Below are 27,193 nucleotides of genomic sequence, written 5' to 3' on the forward strand. Positions count from 1 at the left end.
CCCAACGACCTGGTAGAGGTGACTAGTTTCCACCCAGGAACAAAGTGAGCCACGGACAAGCTAGTGAAGAAATCGAGTTACAGGTGTCCAGTTCTGTACTCAGCCTCATCACCTCCCCGTCAGAAGCCAAATATAAGAGAGAAATCCTGGAAAACCAGAGGAACAAAGCTGACATCACGCGGCGATGGGTGGGTGGGATGCCAGGGAGGGAGGAGGCAGAGCAGGGCAATTTTTTTTTTTAATTAACGATGGGGAGGATTTGAAGACTTGACAATGGCTTTGCCTGCAAAAATATAATTAGCCAAAGACCATGTGCTGCTGATGTTGGAGGTGGTAGTTGAAGGAAGCCTGCCCTAATGAGGACGTCAGTGCCTCACTCAGAGATTGTCTTCCCAAACCAGTCCTCTTCTCCAGATTCTGTGCTTGATTAGTTCCAGAGAAAAATTGAATTATAATAATTTTTTAAGAGGCAGAAATAAGAGCCACAGCACTTAGCGCATGGCCCAAGAGGAGACTCTTTTGACTGTCAGTCTTCCCTCTCCCTCCCCTCTTTGATATCAGACAAAGCTTGTTGGCAAGAGTGAAGGGCTTGGAAGATATCTTGGCATAGGATACGCTAATTGCGTTTGTACGTCAGCATCTCTGCTGTCCTTAATTCCTTCGCCTGCTCCCTTTGCTACAGTTCTTCAGCTTTAATATGCATCTTACTTGGATGCCAAGATTGAGTCACAGCTGGAGTGTTACAAGAGCTGTGGCCACGAGTGCCCGTTGTTCTCATCAGCCTTGTGGGTGAAGTACGTTACAAGTGAGAGATCCTTTATGAGCAGAAAGCTGTGTGTGAGAGTTTTGCTGACTTCTGTATTTGACTAGCTTTGAATGACTTGCATTGGGAGTGACCGTCATCATCCTTTGAGTTTTAATGCAAGACATGACCTGCAGGGCTTTCTCTTACCTTCTTCAGGTCTGTTGGCCAGCCAACTTGTAGGTGACCCGACTGCAATGCAGTTCCTGGCTTCCTTGAAAGTGTTCAAGTCTGACACTTTCTTCCAAGTCTGTTTTCTACATGTGCTGTTATATTATGGAAAACATCCACTGCTCCTCTTAGGTCTCTGATCCCAGACTAAGGGCTTCAGGTGGCAGAGGGACCTAAGTCTGTGTGCACGTATGGCAGACTGTTCTCAAGGAAATGCTTGAACATCTGTACCTTGCAACCCTTAAGACGGCTGATTTCACTTAGAAAATATCCACCCAAGGGGCGCCTGGGTGGTTCAGTCGGTTAAGTGTCTGACCTCGGCCTAGGTCACAATCTCGCAATTCGTGAGTTCGAGCCCCGCGTCGGGCTCTGTGCTGACAGCTCAGAGCCTGGAACCTGATTCGGATTCTGTGTCTCCCTCTCTCTCTCTGCCCCTCCCCTGCTCATGCTCTCTCTCTGTCTCTCAAAAATAAATAAATGTTAAAAAAATTAAAAAAAAAAGAAAACATCCACCCAAGAATAGGTATCTCCAATAGATTTCCCTTGCCTGTGTCAGAATGACACAATAGATGATCACAATAGATTTCCCTTGCCTGGTAAATATGGCCACCGTTGGCACAATTAAATTACTGCTTGAAATGATGCATTTGGTTAACCCTGTGATCAAGCTTAACTGAAGAAGTTTGGGGGCGTCCAGGACATCTACCGTGTAGACTGTCCACAATGCAGACATTTGGGAATCCTTACTTGTATAATCCTAAGAGTTATGTGTAGGTGCAAGGCCATTCAGGGCTTAATTTAGAAAAGATGGAGGTTAGGGAATTGGGGCCCTGGCCCAGGCCCAGATGGTGGGCCCCTTTCTACTCAGCCAGGTCATAGAACATCATTAAGACCAGTGGTTGAGTCTTGATTTGGCTTTGTACTAACTACCACACGAACCTGAGCAAGTGACTTAACCCCTCTAATCTGTTTTCTCATCTAAGAATGGAAACAGTAATTTCTGCTACTTATATTTATTGGTAGGATTAAATAAAATAATGAATGTAATTCACCGTGTGCTGTGTTTGGCACATGGTAAATACTTTACACATGGTAGTTATTATTCCTTCTTCATTGCTTCGATACTGAAGGAATAAGGCAGTGTGTCCATAGAATTACAAAATAAGACAGGAATTTAGTAGGGGGGCATGGATTAAGCATGTGTAATGGGATTGCTGTAGATGCCGAGAATGCTTTCATAGTGATTTGTAGCCTTTGAGATCTTCACAAAACTAACCCTCAGCTTGGTAGGTTTGTCACCTCTCCTAGTACGGACACTGCACCATTGGAGATTCCACTGAGAGGAATCTCCTGGGCAGAGCTCCTGAGTATCTGACTAGACCCTAGCACACCAGACCTCACGGCAATTATTATGACCAAGTTGTACCTTCCTGCGTGGGACAGGAATATGATCAAGACCCACACCCTATGTGTTGGGTCTTCTACCTAGCCCGTGACTAGCAGGTATCTCTGAAGAGCACAGCTTTTAATGATCCGTCTCAGCTTGTTTTTTGTTTTTTGTTTGTTTGTTTGTTTTCCGGAGAGGAAACAGAGCTTTTAAGTCTTCACTGGTTCAGAAAGTGATATGTACCAAATTCAGGGAAATCTTGCCATCTCGAATCTCTCCACCCTGCTATACCCCACTTTTTTTTTTCAGCTGAAGTCATTGGAGTCTTGACAGGTACCTTGCATACGGTCTGCTCTCAGTGACTAGTCATTAATGTTGTTCATTTGCTCGCCCCCAGCTGCTGCCCACAGAGCTATTAGGTCTTTGAGACCTCTCACCTCCCCTTGGGCTGGGCTGCCTGACTTTTGGGAGATGAGAGGAAGAGGGGTTTAACAACTCCATTATGTTTAGAGAGAAGGAGGGTTAAAGTCTAATGGTCATTAGCATATCCTGTGCCAGCTGCCTCTTCTGTTACTTGTTCAATAATTCCCTTAATGTTTGGTCCTAATGGAGCAGATTATTGTTATTATTTTATTTCATCAAGATCACCTACTGCATAAAAACAAAGAGGAAAGGAGGAAAGGAACGTGGCCAAGAATAAGCATTGAGCATTATCCAGCTGGAGATATTTATTTATTGGCTTCATGCTTGGCTTGTGAAGTTTTGAAGGGCTGGTGCACATAGCCCATGGAGGGAGCCTGTCTCACGCAGCTCTGCCCATGGGTTGCTGAGACAGCGACCTGGAGTGCTTTTGCTTCTCTCTGGACCCTTTTATCTCCCAGCCTGCCTCTCGTGCACAGTACATGCATTTGTGCACGTGCACACACGCACATACCCCACATTACATGTGGGGCCAGCCTCTTAACACAACACTGATTGGGGGGTCCCATCCACAGTGTCTGACAAGGCACCTCTTAGAATATTGCCCCGTCTATATCTAGAGGGACGGGAGGACCTCAGCTTTGCCCAGTGTCCTGATTCCTCCATGCTCTCCCACTCTGCTGAGATCTAGGCAGGTCTTTGGAGTTAGGGGACCCGTTAGGCTAGCCTTGGACCGGGAACACCCTGCATACAGCAAGCTGCTTCTGCCCCCCCCCCGCCGCTGCCTCACCCGGCTGCACCTGGCTTTGGCATTCTCATTAAGGCAAACAACAGGCGCCTGGTGCCACTGAAGATCCGAGAGCTCTGAGCTCCTTATGAACAAATGCACTCCTTCGTTTGCTTTGGGACAGCAAAGTTAAGGTTCTGAGGCAAGAAAAAATCCCAAGAACCAAAAAAGCAGCTCTATAAAAAGAACCTGAAAGAGGACAACTTGAAATAGCCCGGGCTGACTCCAGCATGCTAGCCTCCAGCCACTTTCCCTAGAGGGCTTCAGGCTCTCATTAATGAACCTCCTGAAGGCTCATAAAGAAATGGATGACCAACTTCCTGGATTAAAGAAGAAGAATAGTGAGCAAATCTAACCGAATTAAATCTTTGGACCTGGGAAAAGCCAACAAATAAAAAATAAAAGGCTAGCAAGCTGAGTCTCCTCCGGAGAAGAACTTTATTCACAGTGTCTTCAGATTGGAAGAGTCTTCAGATGTCAACCTGCCCAATCTGGAAGACTCTTAGTCTTAGGGATTGTCTCTTGCTTATGGAAGGCTGTCTGTTTGGTCCCCGTCTCTACCTCCCCAAATGGCGTTTTAATGAGGGAAGGTCTTGGAAGGCCTTCTATTTCTTCCCTTAGCTTTGGGTTCTTGCGCCTGGAAGCATGGGGAAGGGGTCCTAAAGCATTTGATGGCAGCCAGCTAACATAGTATCCTGCCCCAGTGAGAGGCTAACCAGGCAGGGCAGCTCTGTCCCCCACGTGGGATGTGCAATTCACGTCAGAAGCCCCAGAGGACATATTGAGGCCTCTTAATTAACGTGGTGGCCCGTGGCAACTGGAAAGCATTTCCACACGATTAAAGACTTCGGAAAACCCCCAAGGGGAGGTAATGTTCCTAATAATTTATAAATTGAACTCACTACTTAATATGCTTAACATGTTTCTCTCGTCTTCCATTTGGGAAAGAGATGGGCAGGGGATAATGGATTTCTGTTTGCCAGCCACCACAGGAAAGAGAATCTTCAAGAAGAACAAACCAAGAGGCTTTCTCTTCTAGTTTAGGTGACTCCTTCTGGCAGTAAAGGGATCCTCGAGGTCAACAACATTTTACCACAATTTTGATGACATCATCTAATTTTCAAAGGCCTTATTGTGCCTTTGAGGCTTCCTATCACGGGTTCCATTGGGCTAGGTAGGGTTGATAGCCCACCTCTGAAGGATCAGTTCCATTATTGCTGTGGTCTGTAGTTACTGGCTTTCCTGCGCAGGAAGAGCTCAAAGACATTTTCTCCACCAGTTTAGAGCTATTTCCAGTTTGACAGGGATCAGTGTTAACAATCAGGAAGTTTTCAAGTTGGAAGAGTCCATTCATTTCTGTCAGTCGCTTCATTTGCTAGATGAAAGCCTGGGGAGGGCGCAGAGGAGTTAATACAGCTTGCCCAGAGCCCTTCTGCTGGTTGGCCCTGCAGTTTTACTGGTGACCTCCATGTTCTTAGTAAATGAGGTCCTGTTTTGCTCAGAAGCACAGGGTCAGACAAGACCTTGAAAAGTCATCTCTGTTCCTCATCTGTTTACTGCTCCTGGAACATTTGGATCTAGATTTGAGTATGGCCGGCGATGCCATGCAGACTTGCACAGTTTTCTCCTGTTGGTCTGTCTCCTTTGAAAGCCAGAGATAGATGTAAGTGATCACTGTCATATATGAGAGAGGCCCTTTGCCCCAACAACCCTTGGGCATTGTTAGTGGGAGAAAATAAGAGACATGGACCACCAAACTTGTCTATTTCATTCTGATTTTCTAACACCATTTAATTCCTTTAGGAATATAATTTGAATTCCGTGTGTCCAGTTGCCTTGAGGGACAATTAATTATGTCTCAGACTCACTCTTCTGGTTACTCCTAGGGTGAAACGGAGCTTTGAAATGTGAGTTGATTGATTGGCTGCAGTCCCTTGACAGATGGTAGCTGGACACATAATCTCAGCTTTTCCATTTCTCTGCCAAGGGTTCACAAAACCCAAGTGACTCCTAAACTTTAGTGACATTTGATAGATGGAGATTCTTTATTCTGGGATTTACTGATCATATGACATTGATACCAGATAAGGGAAGGACTCCACTGGCCCCGACGTGTTCCCTAGGGTACTACCTCCAGTCCGAGATATCTTTACCTACCCCAGTTTCTTCTGTTATGAGGAGCAGTGACATTTCCAAGCCCTGGTGAGCTGTTCTCATCTTCCTTTTGTGCCTGAGTTTACCTTTAAAAGCCAAATTATAGGGACTGTTTCCTCTAACTTGAATGTGAAGCCCACGAGCTCAGGAACTATACCTATATTTTTCACTGCAGTATCTCCATCCCTGTGACCAGTAGACAAATGCCTTGCTGAAGTAAGTAAAAACTTGTTGAATGATTGAGTAATGAAATGAATGGATGAGTTACATAGCAATTGTATAAAGCTTTGCTTGCAAGCACATAGAAGATGTCTATATTGAAATACATGCACAGTTGACCTCTCCTCCCTCCCTCCCTTCCTTCCTTTAGTTATTGTACACCTTTGTGCCATGCACTGTGCTTGGCCCCAGAACTTAGTGGCTCCTGCTCATGAAGTCTGTACTCTAGTAGATGAGCTGGACAGGAAAACCAAAGAAAAGATGCTTGTGGTCAGAGTTATGTGGAGGCTTCCGTGGGCAGTTTAGTGAGACTAGGGAAGAATCGGCTGAGGCTGTGTCACTGAAATGACTCGGAAGGGCAAGTAGGAGTGAGCTCAGGGTGGGAGGTGCGACGTAGACCCAGGATGAACACACAGGTCAGATAATGAGACAGTCTGGGGTTAGCCTGCATGATTGGGATGAGCATAAACGGAGATCTGCCTAGAACGTTCTGTCTCTGGGCGATCATCATCAGTGTTATGTACAACATCAGTGTTATGTACAACGTTGTTACACAAAGGTTTCAAAATCTGTAAGTGATCTGACCAACATCATACTATTCTCTCAGGTAAGTGCTGAAAAATGTCAGTGTCATAATAAAGTAAAAGCTGGTTTCATTTTTTTGATCTCTATTAAAGCCAGTAGAAATGATTTATTGATTTCTAAAGAAAACATATTTTTAAATGCCACTTTTTTTGCATGCAACTTGTTAACGGATGTGGAGTTCTCATCTACCCCAAACGTGCTTCTAGTTATAAAATGTTAATAGTTTTGAGAAAAATCGATAGAATAATCAGAAAATTCATGAAAAGATGAATAAAGAGCAAAACAATTTCATATCTTGCAGTAATTGTTATTTTTTCTCAAATGTTCAGAGTTTGCAACTTGTTACCTGTCATTGGGTCCAGATGTACCTTAATGCGTTTGCCTTGTTTTGCTTCGTTTTGCATACCATAAAAATTGAAGCTAACACACATAAATGAGGAATACCCTCTAAGCACAGCTAAGGTGATACAGAAATGCAAAGCCAGGAGCTCATGTGTGAATTCCTGCATGCTTTCTGTAAAGCCTCGTGTGATGATGTCACCATTATGACGTCTTGTCTGGGATCAAATGCATGGAGGAAGTTTGTTCCTCCCACTGAATTTTATCATCAGACAGGATGTGTGCAGCTTGCCTTTCCCTTTTTGACTTGGTTACCAGGAAGCTCCTCGCTGTAGCTCCTGGTTCAGGCACTCTTTCCATTTCATCTGCCACCTCTTTGTTCTGTTAGATCCCTTGAAAGAAAAATTTTAGAGCAGCTCTGACTTAAATTGAAAATGCTTAAAATTCTCTGTGGAATTTGGTTGAAAATAATGCTAAAAGCAAAAACTATGGTTTATCACAGGAATGCAAAAACGATCGAATGTGAGCACTGGATTTCCATGTCATCACTGTAGAAGGAAAGTTATCAAGGTGGCTATATCCATGGCTTCTCCTAGTATAGTGGAGGGTCTCTACATTTTTCCCTACCCAGGACCTTCTTACTGGATAGAGCAGATAAGCAGTTCAGAGGAATTTGTGTATAGTGATTTTACAAATTATTATTATGACAAAATGTTTTTATTATATATTCATAGCATGTAACATTATTTTTGTGATTATTTATGTATGAATCCACGATTAGTAAATCCTTGCTAAGGGTCGTGACATCTGCCACCAATTTGGGTTGTAGAAGCAGAGAAACCTTACCACAACTTGAATACCTACATCGACAGTCCCTTTTCATGTCTATGCCGAGCCTCACCTAGTGGCTGGCGCCCATTACTAATAACCGATTAAGAAAAACCCAAGGTTGTTAGGGTCACTGACTCTAAGCAGGGGAAACATTTCAATAAAGCAAGGTTAGATATGCTAAATACACTGGCTTAGCCAATCAGAAACTTGTGTTCTAGCTCCCTATAAGTTATTATTTAAAATAAATAAATACTACTTGGCAGTGAGAAAGAATGAAATCCTGCCATGTGCAGCAACGTGCATGGAACTGGAGGGTATTATGCTAAACGAAGTAAGTCAGAGAAAGGCAGATATCATGCATGCTTGCCTCGTATGTGGAACTTGAGAAACTTACCAGAAGACCATGGGGGAAAGGAAGGGAAAAAAAGTTACAAACAGAGAGGGAGGAAGGCAAACCATAAGAGACTCTTAGATACAGAGAACAAACTGAAGGTTGATGGGGGGAAGGTTGATGGGGTGGGGGGAGAGGGGAAAATGGGTGATGGGCCTTGAGGAGGGCACTTGAGCACTGGGTGTTGTATGTAAGCGATGAATCACGGGAATCTACCCCCAAAACCAAGAGCACACTGTATACATTGTATGTTAGCTAACTTGACAGTAAATTGTATTTAAAAAATAAAAATAAATAAAAAATACTTAAAAAATAAAAAAAGTGTATGCATTATATTTAATTAAGTAAATAAGTAAATATAAAATATTCCAAATGGAGCGTCTAGAGCCACACATGGTAAAAGGAATGTTATTTATTTATTTATTTTTATTTTAGAGACAAAACGTGAGCGGGGGAGAGGGGCAGAGGGAGAGAGAGAGAGAGAGAGAAAGAGAGAATTGGAAGCAGGCTCCATGCACAGCCCCGACATGGGGCTCGATCTCACGACCCTGGGATCATAACCTGAGCCATAGTCAGGAGTCAGAAGCTCAACCAACTGAGCCACCCGGGTGCCCCTGGGGAATTTTAGATGAACCTAACAGAGCGGTGCCATGAAAAAGGATCAGGTCTAGAACCACTTTGGAGCTGTCTAGTTTTATAGTTTCTCTGGGCATTAGTTTCTTCATCAGAAAAGGAGGGGCTGAACCTAGAGGTTTTCAGTGGGTCTCACAGTTGAAAGAGAAAACAAATTCTTCGTGGAAATTTAACTAAATTGAGACCTAATGATGTCCTCCAGGCTTGTGGTGATGTGTGAGGCGTGCTGTCTTATTTTCGCACAGAATTCTTGAAATGTGAGGGTTGGGTTAATTAATTAATTAATCTTGGGTTTGGACGCTTAGTGGGCGCCCCGTGAAATGTCCTTTGTTTATGACGATGCCTCTTTGGACCCGCTGTCAGCTACATGTGCACTTTGAATAGTTTCTGTTTTTTGTTCGAGAAGGGAGGGTAGATCTAAGTTGGATTATCCACACTCCCCCCACCCCACCCGCTTACGATTTGTGAGACAGAAGCCAGGGTGTGTGTGTTTCCAGTGAGCAACCCCGGAAGCCTGAGCATCACTGGAGCCTGGTGGTTAAGAACAGAGGCTCTGCCATGGGAGGGGAGGCCTTTGGTTCCCATTCCAGAACTGTTTCTTTGCTGTGTGCCCTTGGACAAGTTACTTAACCTCTGTGCCTTAGGCTTTTCAGATGTAAAATGGAGAAATAGTTGACCCTGCCTCCAGCAGCAGTTAGAAGTCAGAGCATTTAGAACCAACGTCTGATACACGGGAACAGCCCCAGAATGGACAACTGTTCTTGCTTGATTACTGCATAATATGGGGATGAACCTTCGGCCTGCCTCCGATCAAAACCGGGAGAAACTGAGGGGAAGCACGGAGGGGCCCCCCGAATACCTCAATGTGAGCGGGAAAGATGGTGTTTCAGCCCTTCCTGGGAGACTGATGTTTATATTGCTCTCACGGCTCTTTAGGGAATAAAATTACCTCTCGTTTTCACTAGCCTAATTCAATGTCTGACAACTCCTCTCACTCGGGAAGTTATTCTTTCTGTGTGGCTTAATTGCCCATTGTTGCGGTTTCAATTTGGGGTGAAGGAAACGATGGCAGGTCTGACTCCCAGATAAAGGGCCTGCTGAAAACACTAGCGGGTGGGACTCCGGCAAACGGGGGGCGGGCTCTGGATTGTTTGCGGCCCCCTGGGCGTGCCGCCCCCTGGATGTGTCTGCAGGGCTGGCGGGCTGCAGGGAGGTGGCAGTCAGCCAGGACCCAGAATACTTGTGTCGGGACCCCCACCCACGCAGCAGCCCAGGCAGCTTCATATTTACGCTTTCTGTGTACTTGCCTGAGAGATTTCACCAGGAGAAAGGGTTCCAACAGAGAAAAGAAAAGTCTGAAGAACCTGGCGGCCAGTGTCTGTCCCCAACAAGCCGCCTGACGTGACTTGTCTGTCACCTGGCAGTTGACTCTGTTGCTTCCTGTGTCAGCTTCTCTGTGCCTGAGCACACGGTGTGTGTACGCACGGGGACGTGTGCTCCTTTGCTCCAGGTGATGGTCAGGGAGGGAGGGTAAATGGGAAGATGTATGGGGAGAGGAACTTTGTAAATTCAAGATACAGTTATCACGAGACTGGAAAAGGCTCCTGTTGGTGCGTTTGAAGGAATGATCTTGACCCAGCCTGGGGTGGGTGGGGCACTGGGAATTAATAGGGGGTTTTCATCTCTAGCCTACGTGACGGGGTGGCAGTGACCGAAGCCTGAGTCGAGGGCAGAGCCATCTGGCACGCCCCCCACCTAGTGAAATAGGTTTGGAGGGATATTGACCAAAATCAAGGGACTGAATACAGATCGTGCACGGGAAGGTTTATGCCCGCCGAGCCCCCGTGGATGTCGAGGTCAGGTGTTCTTTGTCGCCGAGCATGGCATGTTGCCCACTGCTAGACAACCAAGTGGAGTCCTGGTGTTTAAGGAGAGGCCTCAGAGGATGGCCTGGGAGCATAAGAAGGTTGCGAAGGAAATGCCTTTGCGAGCCTGGCCCTAGGACACGGGTCTCGGTCCCTCCCTTGAATTGTAAAAGAATGAGAGATCACTCAAGGCCGTGTGTGTGGGAGCAAGCTGTCCCCTAAAGCCGTAGGGATCCAAAAAGTCACGTGCAAATGGTGAGGGTCCTCCGCATGCTTGCTTGTGCATGCCTAAGGGATATAAACATAGCTTTGGATTGGTCGATGGCCTTCCCCTACTCCAATGGAAACATTTCAGGTTAGGCTGAGGATAGCCCAGATTCCGTGTGACACAGTCTGTTAGGCACTGCGCACAGTTCCCTAACTCAGTCCTCAGCACCCCCTTCCAGACAAGGAATCTGAGGGGACTTGCTGGTCATTGATGTCGCCGGGGTTAGGACCTATACATGGCTGATTTTAAGGTGAGAGACAGGAAGAAATGAGATGCCATCCTGCTGCTAAGTTGCTGCTTAAGCATCCTGCTAAGTTGCTGCTAAGTTGGCTGGAAACCAGCTTTATGTGTAACAGATTTGCCTTAACAAACCAACCCCCTCCCCTGTTTCTACAGCTGAAGTGATACACACATGCACACGCGCACACACACACACACACACACACACACACATCGAAAGACTTCTCTTTCAAATTGTTTGCTAAGCCAGAAGCAACTGTGGATCACTTAAATGAAGCACCGGTCATCGCAATCCCATTTTTCTCCATTTTCCTTAAGTACCCATCACGGCAGACTGTCCCTGTGCCGCTGAGCGAGGCTCAACTCTAAGTGCCTCCTGCATCTGAATGAATGAAGGAGTGAATGAGTGAGTGAGTGATGGACGGTGGTAGGGGGAGGGCCGGTGCCTCTCCGCGGGACGAGCTCGCCCATCTTCCCACGTCTGTCTGCTGTCTCTTCCCAGGGTGGCATGATCGCTCTCCTGCTGTCCATCTTGTGCCTGGTGATGATCCTGTACACGCGTCGACGCTGGTGTAAACGCCGCCGGGTGCCCCAGCCCCAGAAGAGTGCCAGCGCTGAGGCAGCCAACGAGATTCACTACATTCCCTCCGTGCTGATCGGCGGGCACGGGCGGGAGAGCCTGCGCAACGCCCGCGTGCAGGGCCACAACTCCAGCGGTACCCTGAGCATCCGGGAGACACCCATCCTGGACGGTTATGAGTACGACATCACGGACTTGCGCCACCACCTGCAGAGGGAGTGCATGAACGGAGGGGAGGACTTTGCCAGCCAGGTCACCCGCACCCTGGACTCCCTGCAGGGCTGCAACGAGAAGGCGGGGATGGACCTCACACCAGGTGGGCCAGTGGGTCCTCGTCCCGGGGAGCTCGCGAGTGAACCGGGAACAGCAGTTTTCCAATCTTGGTGGCTGGTTGTCGTCCATAATGGCAGACGTGTGCCCCTTTCCCCCAGGCGGGGTGGGGGGGGGGCAAGAAGAGCCAGCTTTTCTGTGAGACGATGGGAGCTGTTTTCTAATGTGGGGAATCAGAAGAACAAGTATAAACTGAATCCCCCTCCACTTCCGCTTGGCATTGGGAGCACAGCTGCCTTTACATCCAACAGAAGAGTGGGTCTAGATAGAGCCCTTTTCATATCTGATAGAGCAGCCCCCAGGGGAGGAAGAAGCTAGCGAAGAAAGATCAATGTGTGTGTGTGACAGTTTTGTATGTGGCACGTTTGCTTCGGCAATTTATTTTGCCACAGAGGTGGAAGGGACAGGGGTCTCTGTACTTTTCTGTGACTTTCGAGACTTTGCCTGGGGTGGGGGTGGTGAGATGTGTTGTCTTGCCCATGGCTCTGTGGTCTTTACAAGGGTCTTCAGATAAGATGCAGTCAAGCTGTCCGACCTTAGGTGCCTCGGGTTTCTACGAGACGCTGGGTGGAAAGGACTTGGACCTGATCAGGCTGAACCAAATCGGGGTCAACAAGGTGCAGAGAGGAAACGATTGTACTTTTCCTTTACGGTAGCTCTTCCATCTCTAAAACTTCCATAAGTAAGCCACGCCTCATAGATAAAACCCCAAGACCGTGATCCCTCAAAACTTGGCTCAGTTATCTTTAAAGAAGACATTTTTGGTCCTGAAAATTGCTTAAGATGCATGGACTTTCAGTGGGGCTTGAAGAGAGGGAAATCACATCATAAAAGTTTCCATTCTGCTTGGTATCTAGAAGAGATCCTCCTGTATGAATAGCCACTTCTGAATAAGATTTAAAGTCAGGGGACTCCTTGAGGATAGGAGACATGTCGTCAATGTCTCACGTACCCCATAGCACCTGGCATGATGCTGAGCCCACCAGGTAGTCATGTGTGACTCAGGGGTTACAAACCCCAGTGCGTTCAGGAAGCGGCAGGGAGCCCAAACGTGTGCAGTAGTTAGGTGGCAGACAATAGGGAAGGGTGTAGACTGGAGTGGAGGGGCGAGGGGTGTGTTCTGCCTGATTGCCCTCAAATTTGGCTTCTTTTAAAACTCTGTGTCGACCAAAAGAAAGGAATCCGCAGCCTGTATCTAGCCAGAGGGCCACAGGTGGTGACCGTAATCGATAGCAGAGTCAGTTGACTTGGATTTTCAGTTGTAATCATTCTTTTTCTCCCCTCTCTCAGTTTTGTTGGCCTCCAGAAATCAGAGAGGAGTGTTTCAGTCTCTGACAATCTCTCACTTTAAAGGTTCCTTATTTCAATTCTGTGAAACTCCGTTTACTTGGTTCATGCAGATTTCGTGGCTCTCGCTTCCTTTTGGCCTTTTCTCTGAAAGATTTTGCCTTGACTCTCCCTTACGCAGGAAGCGACAATGCCAAGCTGTCGCTGATGAATAAGTACAAAGATAACATCATCGCCACCAGCCCCGTGGATTCCAATCACCAGCAGGCCACCCTGCTCTCGCACACCTCCAGTAGCCAGAGAAAGCGGATCAACAACAAGGCAAGAGGTACCAGTGTCTGATGTTAGGGCTTGGAGGTGGATTATGCGTAGAGGCAGAACCATTAATATCCTGGACCCCCCACTCTCAGGCACGGCTGGGGGGGGGTGTTTTTGGCCCAGTCTTTCTGGAGGCTTGTTAAGTGTTACTTACCCAAAAAATATATCAACCCTTTGACCAAGCGATTTCATAAACAAGAATTTATCCTCAGGAAATAATTGGACAAGTGCGCAAAGATGTGTGTAAAAGGCTGTTCATCACCACATTGTTTAAAAGAGCGAAAAATTGGAAATAGCTTAAGTGTCCATCAATAGGGAATCCGTTAACTACCTGCACATCTGTCTGCTGTCCAGCGGCTTACCATGCAGCCATTTAAGATGATAATATAGATCCATATTTGTTAATATGGAAAGTTGCCCTCCCATTTATTAAATGGAAAAAAAACCCGAGGCTATAAAATTGAAGGTACAGCAAAATGCCATTTTTAAGGGGACATTAAGAAACCTTTATCTGTTTCTGTATCAGAAAAAGAGAGCATACACGTCGAATGTTAACAGATTTTCTCTGATTGCCAGGGTTTAGAGGACACTGGTTTGTTCCCTTTACACAGGTCTATGTATTTTATTACTTCCTCTTTTTCACGTGGAATGTATATTAACCCTAGAAAAAAAAGCAAAAACAGAATGTCTTCGCTTTTGAGGAGGGCAGTTTCCCTTCCTTCCTTTCCCAGCCTCCATCCATGAAGGTCCTCTCTGGCAGTGCGGCTCTCTGTCCCTCCTTGCGGGGAGCACGGGCAGGGCGGGGAGAAGGTGCCAGTGAGTGCCGTCGCGAAAAGGTCCACTTCTCCAATAAATCGGTATATCAGGATGCTCCAGTGTCCGTGGCTACCCCTCCCAGATTGTCAGTCAACCCGCTCTTGTTTCTATCGATTTTTCTCTCGAGCTTGCCCAGTGATTGGGTGTCATGAAGGAAAAACTGAAGATGTCGATTTTGCTGTGCTGCTTTTCATTACAGCTGGTTCTGCCTTCCTGAACCCCGAAGGAGACTCTGGCACAGAGACAGAAAACGACCCCCAGCTGACTTTCTACACCGACCCCTCCAGGAGCCGGAGGCGCAGCAGAGGTGGGAAGGATGGAGGGGCACAGCGGGTGACGGGGCTCTGGGGAGAGGAGGCAGGTTGCTGCAGAGGTTCTGGGTCGGGTTGGGGCCCGTGTGGACCAAGGCCAGTTTCTGCAGGAAGCGTTCTTGGATCCCGACCGGTGTTTCCTCCTAAGGAAGAAAGAAGAGCCTAGAGTGGAAAATTTCGGAGAATCATCTCTCCCAGATAATGGCACTCTCAAACAAGTTTTGAAGTTGTTTGAAAGGCTATTTCTTGGTCAGAAGACTCTCAATTCCTTCTGGAAGCCTCAGGAGTCCTCTTTTGGTGTTTAGACACAGGAAATAAAGTTGATAAAGTGCATTATATATGAAAAAGCGGACAGTGCCTGTGCTCGTGCTTACCCAGCCACACCAGCCTGGGGACTGGGCGAGGCGGCGGCTGTGGGATGGTGTGCTTGAGGAATGATCTGTGGCCTGACATACGTGTGTTGTGGGATTTGACCTTTTATCCTCTATCTGGAAGAACCGCAGGACCCCAAGCCTCCCAAGTCTCCTCCTCTCTCCCGACAGGGCCCCGGTTATTTCCTTCACTCCCCTCACCACTGACAGAGTTGTTATTCCGCACAGCCGGTATCTGTTCCAGGCCACCTGATGTTCAAGTATGGCTGTTGTAGATACGTTGTAGATATCGCCACCGCCTATATGCCCTTGCTGGTACCACTGTTGTCACCGAGGGAGGTCTGGGTTCCACAGGCTTCACCATTGACTTGTTGTGGGATGTTGGATAAGGACAACAACTTCTCTGAGCCTCCCGTTTCCCCACATATTAAGCGTGTTTAACAATGCATCATGCACAGGGCTACCGTCGGGATTAAATTATATTAAAATGTGCCCTTTTTGGTGACCGCCAGAGCGCTATGCAGTCCCATTGTTGTGGCTCCTAGACCTCTCCACGGTGTGGCCTCGGGCTTGTACAGCACCCCATCTTAAAGAATCTTGGACAGGGGCCCCTTGGGATACAGTGGAGGATATTTGAGTGGCGTCCCTCCTGTTACGCTCCATAGCATTTCCCCCAACCAATGATCGACCAATGCCCCCCAAAAGACATTCTCATTTGGCTCTCTCCTACCTCCACTTGAGTTTCCTCCATGCTGAGGGCCTTCTCCCCAGGGATTGGAAGCAGCCCTTTTAATTCCTCATTTCCAGTTTCTGTAAGCTTTGCTAATATCGGGACAAAAATCCTTCCCACCATTTTTCACAAGAGATGAGTGGGGCTCTGGGCCTAACGTCTGATGCCCCAGTATCCCTGAGGGTGAGAATGTGGATCCCTTGATCCTCTTTACATATTTATACACAGCAGATAGTCAACCTAGGCCCATCCAACCCAGAGCAGGGTGTGTTCTTCTTTAAGAAAATCCCGTTTTAGGAAAATCCGTAGTAATGAATTCGAATGAGTTTCTTTGCAGCATAAAACTGTTCCTTTAAAATACCGAGCTCTCCGAGTACATCAACTGTTTATTGCTATTAACTAGACTGTAAGCTTCTTAGGGATGGGCATGTCTAATTTATTTTTCCAAAGTGCCTTGTGAAGGATTTTGCCTATAATAGATGCTTGTAAGTGTTTGTTGAATTGAACAGAATACATCAATCAGGCCAGCAAGAAATTTTATAATGCACCTGCCATAGGTCAGGCTTTGTGATAGGAGGTAGAAACGTGAAAACATGGCACAGTGATAAGGCTTAATTTAGTATTATAAATAAGGTAAAGTGAGTTCTCAGAAGACAGAACAGGTCATTCTACCTGGCAGCAATAGGAGGCAAAGAAGGAGAAAATAAGGAGACCTGGGTTATATGCAATGTATAGAATGTCTTGAAAAAGGAGGCTCTGGGGTAAGGGCGTTCTAGTAAGGAAAATAGCGTATGTGAAGCCTTGAAGGCACAAAAGAACCTGGTATTTTAAAGCAAGGAAGAGTAGTTCAATATGGCAGCTATAATCCGGGTGTCAGTATATGGGCACACGGGACAGTAGGGATGGGGCAGGATAACAGGCCAGCTACCAAAGGATTATATGTGTGCCATGAGTTTGCACTTGGTTCTGTAGGTCACAGAGAACGACTGGAAATTTTGAAGCCAGGTAGAGACGCTGGATGATGGGTTGACGATGCAGAAGGACCAGAGAGACGGGAAGAGGAGTAGCAAATTATTGCAGTCCCATGAGTAAACAGTGACAACGCTGTGTGATAAAAGCTATAACAGCAGGGTGCACCCAGGGCTAAAGGAACAGCCCAGAATGAGTGAGAATCTGCTCTTAAAGGTTTCAGGGAAGTGTTTACAAGGAGATGTTGTTTGAGCTGAGACTTGAAGAGTAGGTGTATGCCAGGCTGACAAGGTGACAAAGTGGCATTCTGCGGAGGAGGAGATGATATGTGCAAAGTCACAGAGACATAAACGATAATGGTCTAGTCAGAGAGTGGTAAAGAGTTTACTAGAATGAAGCTTATCGTGCAGGCTTGCGGTTTGCTAGGAACTAAGGCTGGAAGATCACACGCGTCGACTGGAGGACTTGAACCTAGCACTGCAGGTGGCATCACAGAAGGCTTTTAAAGAGCACGGCCCTGGTCTGCTCTGCTTCGTGAAGTGTGCCTCTGGGCCGGGGTGGAGGGTAGGCGAGGGTGGGGGAGGTTGAGGCAGGGAGACTGGGCAGATGGCTGTTGCCGCAGTCCGGGTGTGCGATGCTGGGCGTGGGTAGGGATGGAGAGAATGTAGGCAAGAGGAACTTTGGACACCAGTGGAGAAAAGATTTAATGGCACTGGAGGTGGTGGAGGGTGTGGCTTCTGGAACAGAGGATGGAGTTTTCCCACTTGAGAAACCCAAGTAGCCGAGGGTGCCGTTCTTCAGGTGATGGAAATCGGAGGAAGAGGGAGAGTCCGGTCTCGCATTCGAGCGCCTGGGGGATATGCTGGAGGTAGATGTGCTCAGGTCCGGTCTGGGCCTGAGTGGCCCAGGGAGATTTGTAGGTGTGGGAAAACAGACCCCTCGTTGAAAGGCCGCTAACATGAATAGAATGTCTGCAGGTAGCAAGGGACCGAGGACCCAGAGTCTGCCTGCCACCCTGGAGTCTGTCATCCCAGCTACTGCCGGCTCGCCCGCTCAGGGAACGTGCTGCGGTAAAGGGTGGGTGCAGCCGTGGACCCAAACCTTCCCTGTGGTCCTGAGAACAGCAGTTCCAAAGACTCCCCTGGCCCCCAGAGACTGAGCAGTGCCTCGTCTGGGGGCGAGGACCTGTTCCTTAGTAGCTGCTCGACCCTGGACGTGCCCCGTCGCCTCTCTGATTGTCCCTCTGTGGGGGCTGCCTCCTCACATTGTGGTCACTTTAAATGATACGAGCCACATAAAGCCTGGGCACTGGCGCCTGACATAATTACGCTTCATGAGTTTTAACTATTGCTGTGAGGTTAATCTCTTTGAGACTTATTCTCCTTACCTGTGAAGTGGGTAGTTGCTATACAGACTCACAGATTCATCCTAAGGAAGCAAATAATAAAAACAAAACAAAGTATGCAACGCACTTAGCACACTGTCTGACATAATAGATGCATTTTATTTCTAGCACTAATGAATGCCAACGCGGATCAGATGATGAGAAAATTACAAAGGACACATATTTGTTGGCAACTTGCTTTCTTTCCACATCTGTTCTGCTTCCAGGTGAAAGGTCCCTCTTGTTAACTACCGTTTATCGTCTCCACAAAACCCAAAACGAAACCAACAAAAACACACCAAGAAAACCTTCCTTCCCGTTCCTGTCCACACCTGCCTGGGAAGGTGTCTTCTTCTCAGCATTATTATGTTCTCACTAGGCTGCCATTTATAACCTTACCCCAGTGACTGCAGGACTGGGGAGACCCTTCTGGCATGGCAACATCCTCTGCTCATACAGAGAGACTTTCCTCTTTCCAGGCCCTAGAGAGGAAGAGTCACCCAAGAGGTTGGAGCTCAGCGGAGGGAGTGGAAGGGGAGAATGCCCTCCTTTCTATCTATGATTTCTTTGTGAACCTGCCCCAGGATGAGTGCAGAGAACGTGCACATGACTGGCCATTGTTCACCCTGAGGGCCACCAGTAGGCTAGGCCCTGTGACTCCAGCTGACGACATGGTGTTCCTTGAGGATGAAGCTCACTGGGGTTGTGAGCTGAAACATTTCCCGCCTGGGCTAGGTTTGCCCACTGCCTCCCCCATTTGCTGGGCTGGGCAGCAACAGGCCAAATTGTCCTCCCGCTGCCAAGATTCTTACCGCCACGTGTCTTGCTTGTATCTTGCTTCCAGTGGGCTCCCCCCGAAGTCCTGTGAATAAGACCACCTTGACGCTGATCAGCATCACCAGCTGTGTAATCGGTCTCGTGTGCTCGTCCCACGTCAGCTGCCCCCTCGTTGTCAAAATCACCCTGCACGTCCCCGAGCACCTGATCGCCGATGGTGAGCTCACTTCCGAGGATGTGGCTTCCTCCCCAAAGGGGAAGTTTTCGAGTTGGACAGGGAAGATAGGGAAGCTGGGGGGTCACTGTTACTTGTTACTGTAAGCGAGGGAAAAATAAACCCAGATAAGTGAGGCTTAGGACAAATTTGGATTGTCCACAGATGAGGACAGAAAGCAGGTTAAAAAAAAAACAACAACAACCATAAAACTGAACAGATTACCTCCTCTTCTCTGTACCCACTCCAGTTTCTCATTTCTCTTTGTTTTAAAATAAGCCCCTGTCTTTGTAGAGAAATACAGAGCATGCTGGATACAGGTAGATCGACACTGAGATTCCTGGCTTTTGGGAAGGGAGAGGCTAAGCGGAGGAGAGGAGGTGATTACAAATCAGCCATGCTTTGGTCTGGGTATGCCCGGGTGAGAAACTCCTAATTGCAGTAACTTGCTAAAGCCTAGAACACTGAAGCGATAATTTACTTTCATCCAGGGGGACCCCAATATAATGAGGGATTGAAACAGGTTCTGAGAGGCCCTGAATTTGTTAAGCCCAGAGCACCGAATTGACTTGTATAATGTCTGTTCTCTCTGCTGCTCTAAGGCTGAAGACAGGTGGGGACTGTCCCTGGTGTGAGAGGGCCTGCTATTTCGTGGCGTGTGGAGGAGACAAGGCAGCGGGTCCCTGTTCCTTGGGCGAGCGCCAGTGCCTGTGGCTGGGTCTGATGGAGCCATGCCATGGCCATCACAGAGCTGCTGTGTCCCAGGATTCCCTCGGTCCACCCTGATAGAGACGGGACGGGGCAAGGCACCAGGGGGCGGTGTGGCAGGAGGTCCAGGTGGTGGCCGAGCCTCCATCTGCTGATCCCTTGCTCGGGGGCTCATGACAGGCCGGGGCTGGTAGGAGTAGTGATCTCGGCTTGGGGTATTCTGCAGAGCGTCCCTTACTCTGCCTTCAGTGACGTGTGTGTGTGTGTACACGTGTGCGCATTGTATGCACACACAGGCACACCTCCTCTCTCTCTCCTGCAGGGAGCCGCTTCATCTTGCTGGAGGGGAGCCAGCTGGATGCCAGTGACTGGCTGAACCCAGCCCAAGTGGTGCTCTTCTCTCAGCAGAACTCCAGTGGGCCCTGGGCCATGGACCTCTGTGCCCGGCGGCTCCTGGACCCCTGTGAACACCAGTGCGACCCCGAAACTGGTAGGCGGGAGCACCGGGCAGCGGGTAACTGTCAGAGTTCATGCCTCTTGCAATCATTCCCCTAGAAACCCAGACCGTCTCTCCCAATTTTTCCATTGCCTTTGGGAGTCTAGACTGTGCAAGCTGCCGGTGTAGTGTTGGGCCCCCGAGCATGTGGGCTTAAAATGTGTCATCTTCTGGCAGAAGCCTTGGAAGTATCTTTTCTGGGACTCCCACTCTGTATGGACCCGTTTAAGATGACCTCCACACCCATTTGCCATCCATCCATTGGATGTCAGCTACTGGGGCCAGACTCTTTATGCATGTTTATCGCAGAAAATTTGGAAAAGTTAGGAAAGCTCATTGAAGAAAATGATAATTATCTATAATTCTATCTTCTGGAGAAATCATTTTAAAATCGTAATGTCCCTTCTGATCTTTATCTGTGCATGATTTTCAGAGACTCATAAGCACACGAAGTCCAATAGCATTTCCCTGATTTTTTTCACTTTAACATTTTATCATGAAAATTTTCCAGAACCATTAAATAATCGTCAATAACATAATTTTAATGGCTATTTGGTATTCCATTGTACGTCTATATCATAGCTCACTTAAATAGTTCCCTATTATTTGACATTTAGGATGCTTTAAATTTTTAATTTTTACAAATACTACCAAAATGAATATCTTTCCACATAAACGCAGGGCACATCTGAAGTTATAGTCTTCAGATGAATCTTAGGAGAGGGTTACTGGGGCAAAGGAGAGAGACATCTTCCAGGCTGTCATGTTACCAGATGGGGTGGGGCTTCCCTGAGAGGGTCCATATTCATGCACGGCTCTGAGAGCTTTGTGAGCTCCAGGAAACTGAGGAGTGTGGGCCTCTCCTTCCAGGTTGCTGTGCGCTTTTCTTGCAGAAAGGGTTCATCTCCAGTAGTCGTTATAAAGACCTGGTTCCAGTAGATTCGGTTCTACAGATAGATCCTTCCCAGAGAAATAGTATGATGCCTTAGAACAAAGGAAGGGGTATAATGATAGTTAAGACCCCCAAGGGAAATGTGGGGAGTTAGGGGCCAACTGCTCCCACTCTCCGTACCTCACGTACAGCCCCTCACCTCCACTACATACCACACACATATGCCTGTGTATGTGCACACACATACACATATACATACGCATCACACATTCACACACACGTACATATGCATGCACGTGCATACACACAACGTGTACACGTACATGTGCACACATACACGCACACACACGCACATATGCATGCATGCATGTGCACACACGTACACTTACACACATGTGTGCGCACATAGTTACATATATACATGCACATGCACATGCACATACAAGTACACACATACATACACAGGCACACACATATACAAACGTACACACATGCATATACATACACAGGCACACATAAATACATACATACACGTGCTCACATACACACACCCCCCCACGGGTGTATCTTCTTCAGGTGCTGGGGTGGAGGGATATTAGTAGAGGTTGAGTCCAGGAGATATAGCCTTACTTCTGTCACAACCATTGCTAGATGTCTTTGGGAGAGTAACAGGTGGCGACAATGGCTAAAGTTCACCTTCTTAGGTCTAAGAGTTTTCACCTGGGCCCATCACAGGTCTTCCAGGCCCGCGTGTGGAAGAGAAAGTACAGCATTTTAAACATCTGATGTCTAAGACTGTGCCTACTTACTGCTCCTCCCACGCTGTCAGGCAAACACCAAATCAAACAGATGGGCTGTGCACCCTGCCCGAAAGCCAGTGTGCTCGGGAGAACGGAAAAGCGGCTCATGTCCAAGACGGGGCCTCTCTGTGCAGCAGGTCTCTGGTCCCCACCACTGACTTGGATTGGGAGATCCTGGGACAAGCTGAGCTGTTAAATTCACTTCTGAGAGAACCATGATCCCCAGAGGGCCTTGGAAGGCGCCACTGAGGTGTTATTTATTTATTTTTTCATGAATATAATTTATTGTCAAATTGGCTCACATGCAACACCCAGTGCTCATCCCAAGTGCCCTCCTCAACACCCATCACCCATTTTCCCTTCTCCCCCACCTTCCCATCCACTCTCAGTTTGTTCTCTGTATTTAAGAGTCTCTTACGGTTTGCCTCCCTCCCTCTGTTTGTATCTATTTTTTCCCCTCCCTTCCCCCATGGTCTTCTGTTAAGTTTCTCAAGATCCACATATGAGTGAAAACATGATGTCTGTTCTTCTCTACTGAGGTTTTAAAGAGCAGAAAGCACTTTTAATTACATGTGGGGAGAAGGGATTGGTGTTTTATGCATGGAGGGGTCTTAGAGAGAAACGACCTTCTTACTTTAGATCGATGTGTGAATTCCCCGAGAAGGTGCATAACTCACTCAAAGCCCCCACGGCTTCCTAAGCCATAAGTCTGTGTTCTATCCATCATGAAGTCAGAGCAGAGGTGGGATTATCAAGGGTTGCTTGATTTCCCCAGACATGTCAGATCCAGCATATCTGTCACTGAAAACTATGCAAACAACCATCATTATACTGAGCATGCTCCCCAAGCCAGGAACCGGGTGCCTGCTTGTCCACAGCGAAGTTCCTATCACCTCCCTCTTCAGTCTTCCTAGACGTCTCATTGCTAATCCTTGCTGAAAATGACTTTGGGAAGCCCTCCTCTGCCTGTGGCTTCCCCGTATCTGTGACAATTAATGAATATCCAACTGGAAAGCCATGCGGGAGACTGCAGAGAGGAACCCAAACCCCACAGCAGAGCTAAGGTGCATCGTCTTCATTTGGGGTAGCAGCTGAGAAGTGCTGCTGTGGAGACTTTTGTTTTCATTAATGCTGGAATTGGAAACCCTCCCCCTTCCTGCCCTGCTTCTTCCCGCACGTGGGATGATGTGGTCATCCCACACGCTCATCAGTAAGAAACTTTATCGCCTCCCACACTCCGTCCTAGAGCCTTTCTCCAAAGAGCTGAGTGTGGGAATTGGCTGCAAGTCAAGCCGACGTTATTTTTGCAATCCTCCAGCTAACTCACTTGGAAATGTCACCGTGTTGGGACGTGTGCTTTCCCAGCCATGCCGAGAGGTCTGCCCATATGGAGATGTGGAACAGTGCAAGTGCACGTGTGTACTTGTTCACACACGCACACGCACGAACACACAAACCCGCACGCTCAGTCACTGCAAAGGAGCATCCTCTGGGGCCTGGAGCTCTCCTTAGGCAACCTTCCAGAACGTTCCAAAGTTAAGCATGCGTTTACGCATCACCTGCACAGTGGTCCAGAATAGCAGCTGTGGTAGGCAGAATATCCCCCAAGGATATTGTCCCCCTCTTCCCCAGAACCTGTGAGTGAGTTACGTTACGTGGCAAAGATGAATCCGGGTGGCTAAACAACAGGCTTTAGAATGAGAATATTCTGGGTCAACCAGGTGGGCCTAGTAAAATCACTAGGGTCCTTAAAAAGTGGAAGAGGGAGACAGAAGAGGAGGCCAGGATGATACGACACGAGAAGGACCCCACCAGCCACTGCTGGCTTTGTAGCTGGAGGAAAGGGGCACGAGGCAAGGAATGTGGTCAACCTCCAGAAGGTGGAAAAGGCAAGGAAACAGATTTCTCCTCTCCAGGCTCCAAAAAAGAATGTGGGCCTGCAGACACCTTGTTTGTAGCCCCCTGAGACTTATGTCAGGCTTCTGATCTACAGAACTGTAAGATAATAAAACAGTGTTGTTTAAGCCGTGAAGTTTGTGGTCATTTTTATGGCACCTGTAGAAACAGAAGGTGGGAAAGGGCAGAGAAAGAACGAGCATCGTTAACGTTACCCTTTGTAGCTCCCAGCCCAGTTCATAGAGGTGGCTACATGGATCTTCTAAACATGCATCAGGGGTCTCCAGAAGAATGAGCTGGAGGAAGCCTGCTGATCTGTTTTCCATGTCAGCCTCCCTCCTACGTTGTAGCAACACACTCTTTGGGAGAGATGTAGCGTACCTGGAGCTCTTAGCCCAGTGCCTGGAAGCCCTCGGCCAAGTGCACGCTGACATTCTCCCCCAGATCTGCCCAGGTTTGGAACCGTAGGTGTGTCTCAGGTCTGGGTGGGCTAACGGCAAACCACTGAGGTTGAATGGCTTAGTGCTCTGGTTGGATCCAGCCAGAGGTTGACTTTTGCTGTACTTTCTAAGGGTTTTTGTTTACAGTTGTATGTTTGCCCGATTGCTTGTTTTCTGATGGAAACACAGACTAGCTGGATTTAGCAACTTCTCTCACTACTCCATCCCCGGACTTTGTTCTGCCAGTTGGGCAGCTGTGGAGGCATCACACACACTTGCTTGATTTCACAGCCCCCGTCAATCCTGGCCACAGACGCTGACTGCCCTTTGCAAGATATGTAGCTTTTATGTGTCTACAAGCAGCACGGGCATCCAAGCTAAATCAGATTTTACTGGCTATCCAAGATTGCCATTCACCAAAATTCTTTCTACCCCAGATCTTTCTAGAGGCCAGTGCTAACCATAGAGAAATGTGTAAAACCTGGCTAGGGCCATTGGTCCAGTTTCCCAGACTCAGTGGAGCCCTCCTCCCCTTTCCTTGATCTGAACCACTGCTTCTCTCTCTTGAACTCAGTTTGGCAGAGTAGCATGGCTTTCAATTTTGTTCTTGCCACCTGGATCACCCATTCATTCCAAACTCCATTAAAACCCCTTCCTTCAGGATGTGCAACTGGCGTACTTCCCTGTCTGCCCTCCCAGGGTCACATGGGACCGTTTGACTCTGGGCCCGCCTCTTGCCTGATGTCTCCACAGGGGAGGAGACCAGGAGGTTAGATGTTACCGTAGTCCAGATGTCTTACAGAGATTGCCCTTTTTAGATGGAGCACACCAGCCAGTTGCATTTAATAAAAGCCAACAGCCACCTGGAGGATAGGTAAGTCAGGGCTTTTGGCCACATCAAGTCCAGCCCAGTCATGTCGGAGGAGCCCTTAAGTCAAGGTTGATCCTTTGATGAGATTTGCACCTCACCCCTTCACCTACAGAATGGGGAATGAGGGAAGGCAGGGGCACCATGCAAGTTACCTCAAGGCATTTGACCTCAAGGGTAGCAAACACAAATCAAGTGTAGCCATTTCCAGGCCTTGCCTGGATCACCTCTTGGTGGGTTTCTACTCTCTGGCAGTGTGGTGGCCTGTGCGTGCCTTCTGCAGGACACAATCCATCCTGGTTGGGCACCTCTCCGTGGCCGTGACACGTCTCTCCATTGGATTCCTGTGAACACCACCACAGAGCCGGCACGTCATGTGTTCCCCGCCATCTGTCACAGCAGATGCAGAGACTGTAACACTTCGAGCTTAGGAGGGCATCCAACACCCTTGTGGGGTCTTTAAAATTCACAGCTAACAGTCGGAGCTTGTGCTCGCATGAAACCCCTCTTAAAGTCAAGATTTAGCATTTGGTTGCCATAGCAACTTCCCTCATCAAGTCTGAACTCCTTTTCCGTGTAGATGGACCAACTGGTTTTGAGGAGGAATACAGAAGGGGGGAGTTTGGTGGGTTCCGGAAATGAGGATCGTTTGAGAGGCAGATTTTGGATATCCTCAGACTCTAGCCTGGTATGTTTGAAAATGTCTCTGTTGATCCGGCTTTGGGCCGCATATGACATTAGATGGAGGGAAGCTCTATCTGTTGTCGGCAGCGGGTCCCCACGTGGTAATGAGTGATGGAACCTCACAAGGAGACAATGACTGTGAAGGCAATTTGAGAAAGGTGAATGTACTCTACAAATGGTAGGTATTGCCATCATTAGGAAAATCAGGCTTTGCTTGAACTCTCAGTTGTTACTGCATTTATTTTTACATGTTTTGCAGTAACTAGATCTCGAACGTGGAAGGACTCCCTTTTTGGTCAATCCTTAAGTCTAGGGCATGGCCTCTAGCCAAGACCCTTCTAAGAGTCGGAGTGATGGGCTCAGCAGCCTCATGAGGTTACTTCCTGTTTTTCAACGTCCTACCCATGCCTGATGTCCATAGGGACAGCTGGGAAATGATCTCCTGAAGGGAGAAGCCTGTCTGTGAACTAGACCCACTAGTTGCCTTTTATCTCTGCATCTTGAGAGTTGGTGGTGGTCGTGTTGTCTGTAAATTCAGGGCAAAATTTGAAATGATATAATCAGTTTTCCATTTTGCACTGTTTATAAAATCCCTGCTTATGCAAATAAACAACACAAAACAACAGCAACAACAAAAAACCTAACTTTGTTCCTGCCCTTGTGTGGCTTATAGTCTAAAGTCCATGCTTTCTTTGGAATTGGTAAGATAGGAAGGCTGACCCCTTAGTAATTTTCTTCTTTTATGATCCTCTGGTACTTGCCTTCTTTATCTTCCTCTCTCCTGGAGAAACGTCATTCATCTGAAAGCTTTATTATCATTTCCCTGATTTCTAGCTTTGTTTTCCTATGTTCCACTCCTAGCTCCCTGACCATTCTTGGACACAGCTCAGCACCACTGAAGCCAGTAACTGTGAGCCTATTGTGAATCTAGCCCACGTGGAAGCCTGAGTTTCCCATACAGGAGACAAAGTACTAACCTCATACTCTGTGTGGACACCCCCTAAACTAAGAAGTGAACTAATTGTCACTCCACTCCTCAGCACCTTGAGCTAAACAGGTGTGGGGGAAGAGAATGGGTGTTGCCTGGTAGTGGGGCCCTGATGGTCAGTAGCTTATAGGCCCATCTGGAAAAGAAAGATTAACCTTAGATCCGAACAACAACAACAAAAAACTCCTTCCTTTAGAACCTACCCAGTCCCTTCGCTCTAGGACGGTGGGGACCCCTCGCTT

At 47.7% G+C, this 27,193-nt stretch overlaps 1 protein-coding gene across 5 annotated transcripts in view; it reads left to right on the forward strand.

Moving 5' to 3' along the window:
• Positions 1 to 27,193, forward strand: part of ASTN1 (astrotactin 1) — a 299,391-nt gene that overhangs the window by 133,256 nt on the left and 138,942 nt on the right. For 3 of the 5 annotated variants that reach the window (XM_053909243.1, XM_053909246.1, XM_053909244.1), the window contains exons 3-7: positions 11,595 to 11,988; positions 13,471 to 13,617; positions 14,623 to 14,730; positions 19,033 to 19,182; positions 20,210 to 20,401. In XM_053909243.1, the coding sequence (XP_053765218.1) occupies positions 11,595 to 11,988; positions 13,471 to 13,617; positions 14,623 to 14,730; positions 19,033 to 19,182; positions 20,210 to 20,401 (991 nt within the window). The remainder of the gene's footprint in view (positions 1 to 11,594; positions 11,989 to 13,470; positions 13,618 to 14,622; positions 14,731 to 19,032; positions 19,183 to 20,209; positions 20,402 to 27,193) is intronic. The other 2 variants (XM_053909245.1, XM_019425686.2) reach the window with 1 other exon arrangement.

Source organism: Panthera pardus, unplaced genomic scaffold (genome assembly GCF_024362965.1).
Source record: "Panthera pardus isolate Hobbes unplaced genomic scaffold, ASM2436296v1 HiC_scaffold_21, whole genome shotgun sequence".
Taxonomy (NCBI): Eukaryota; Metazoa; Chordata; class Mammalia; order Carnivora; family Felidae; genus Panthera; species Panthera pardus.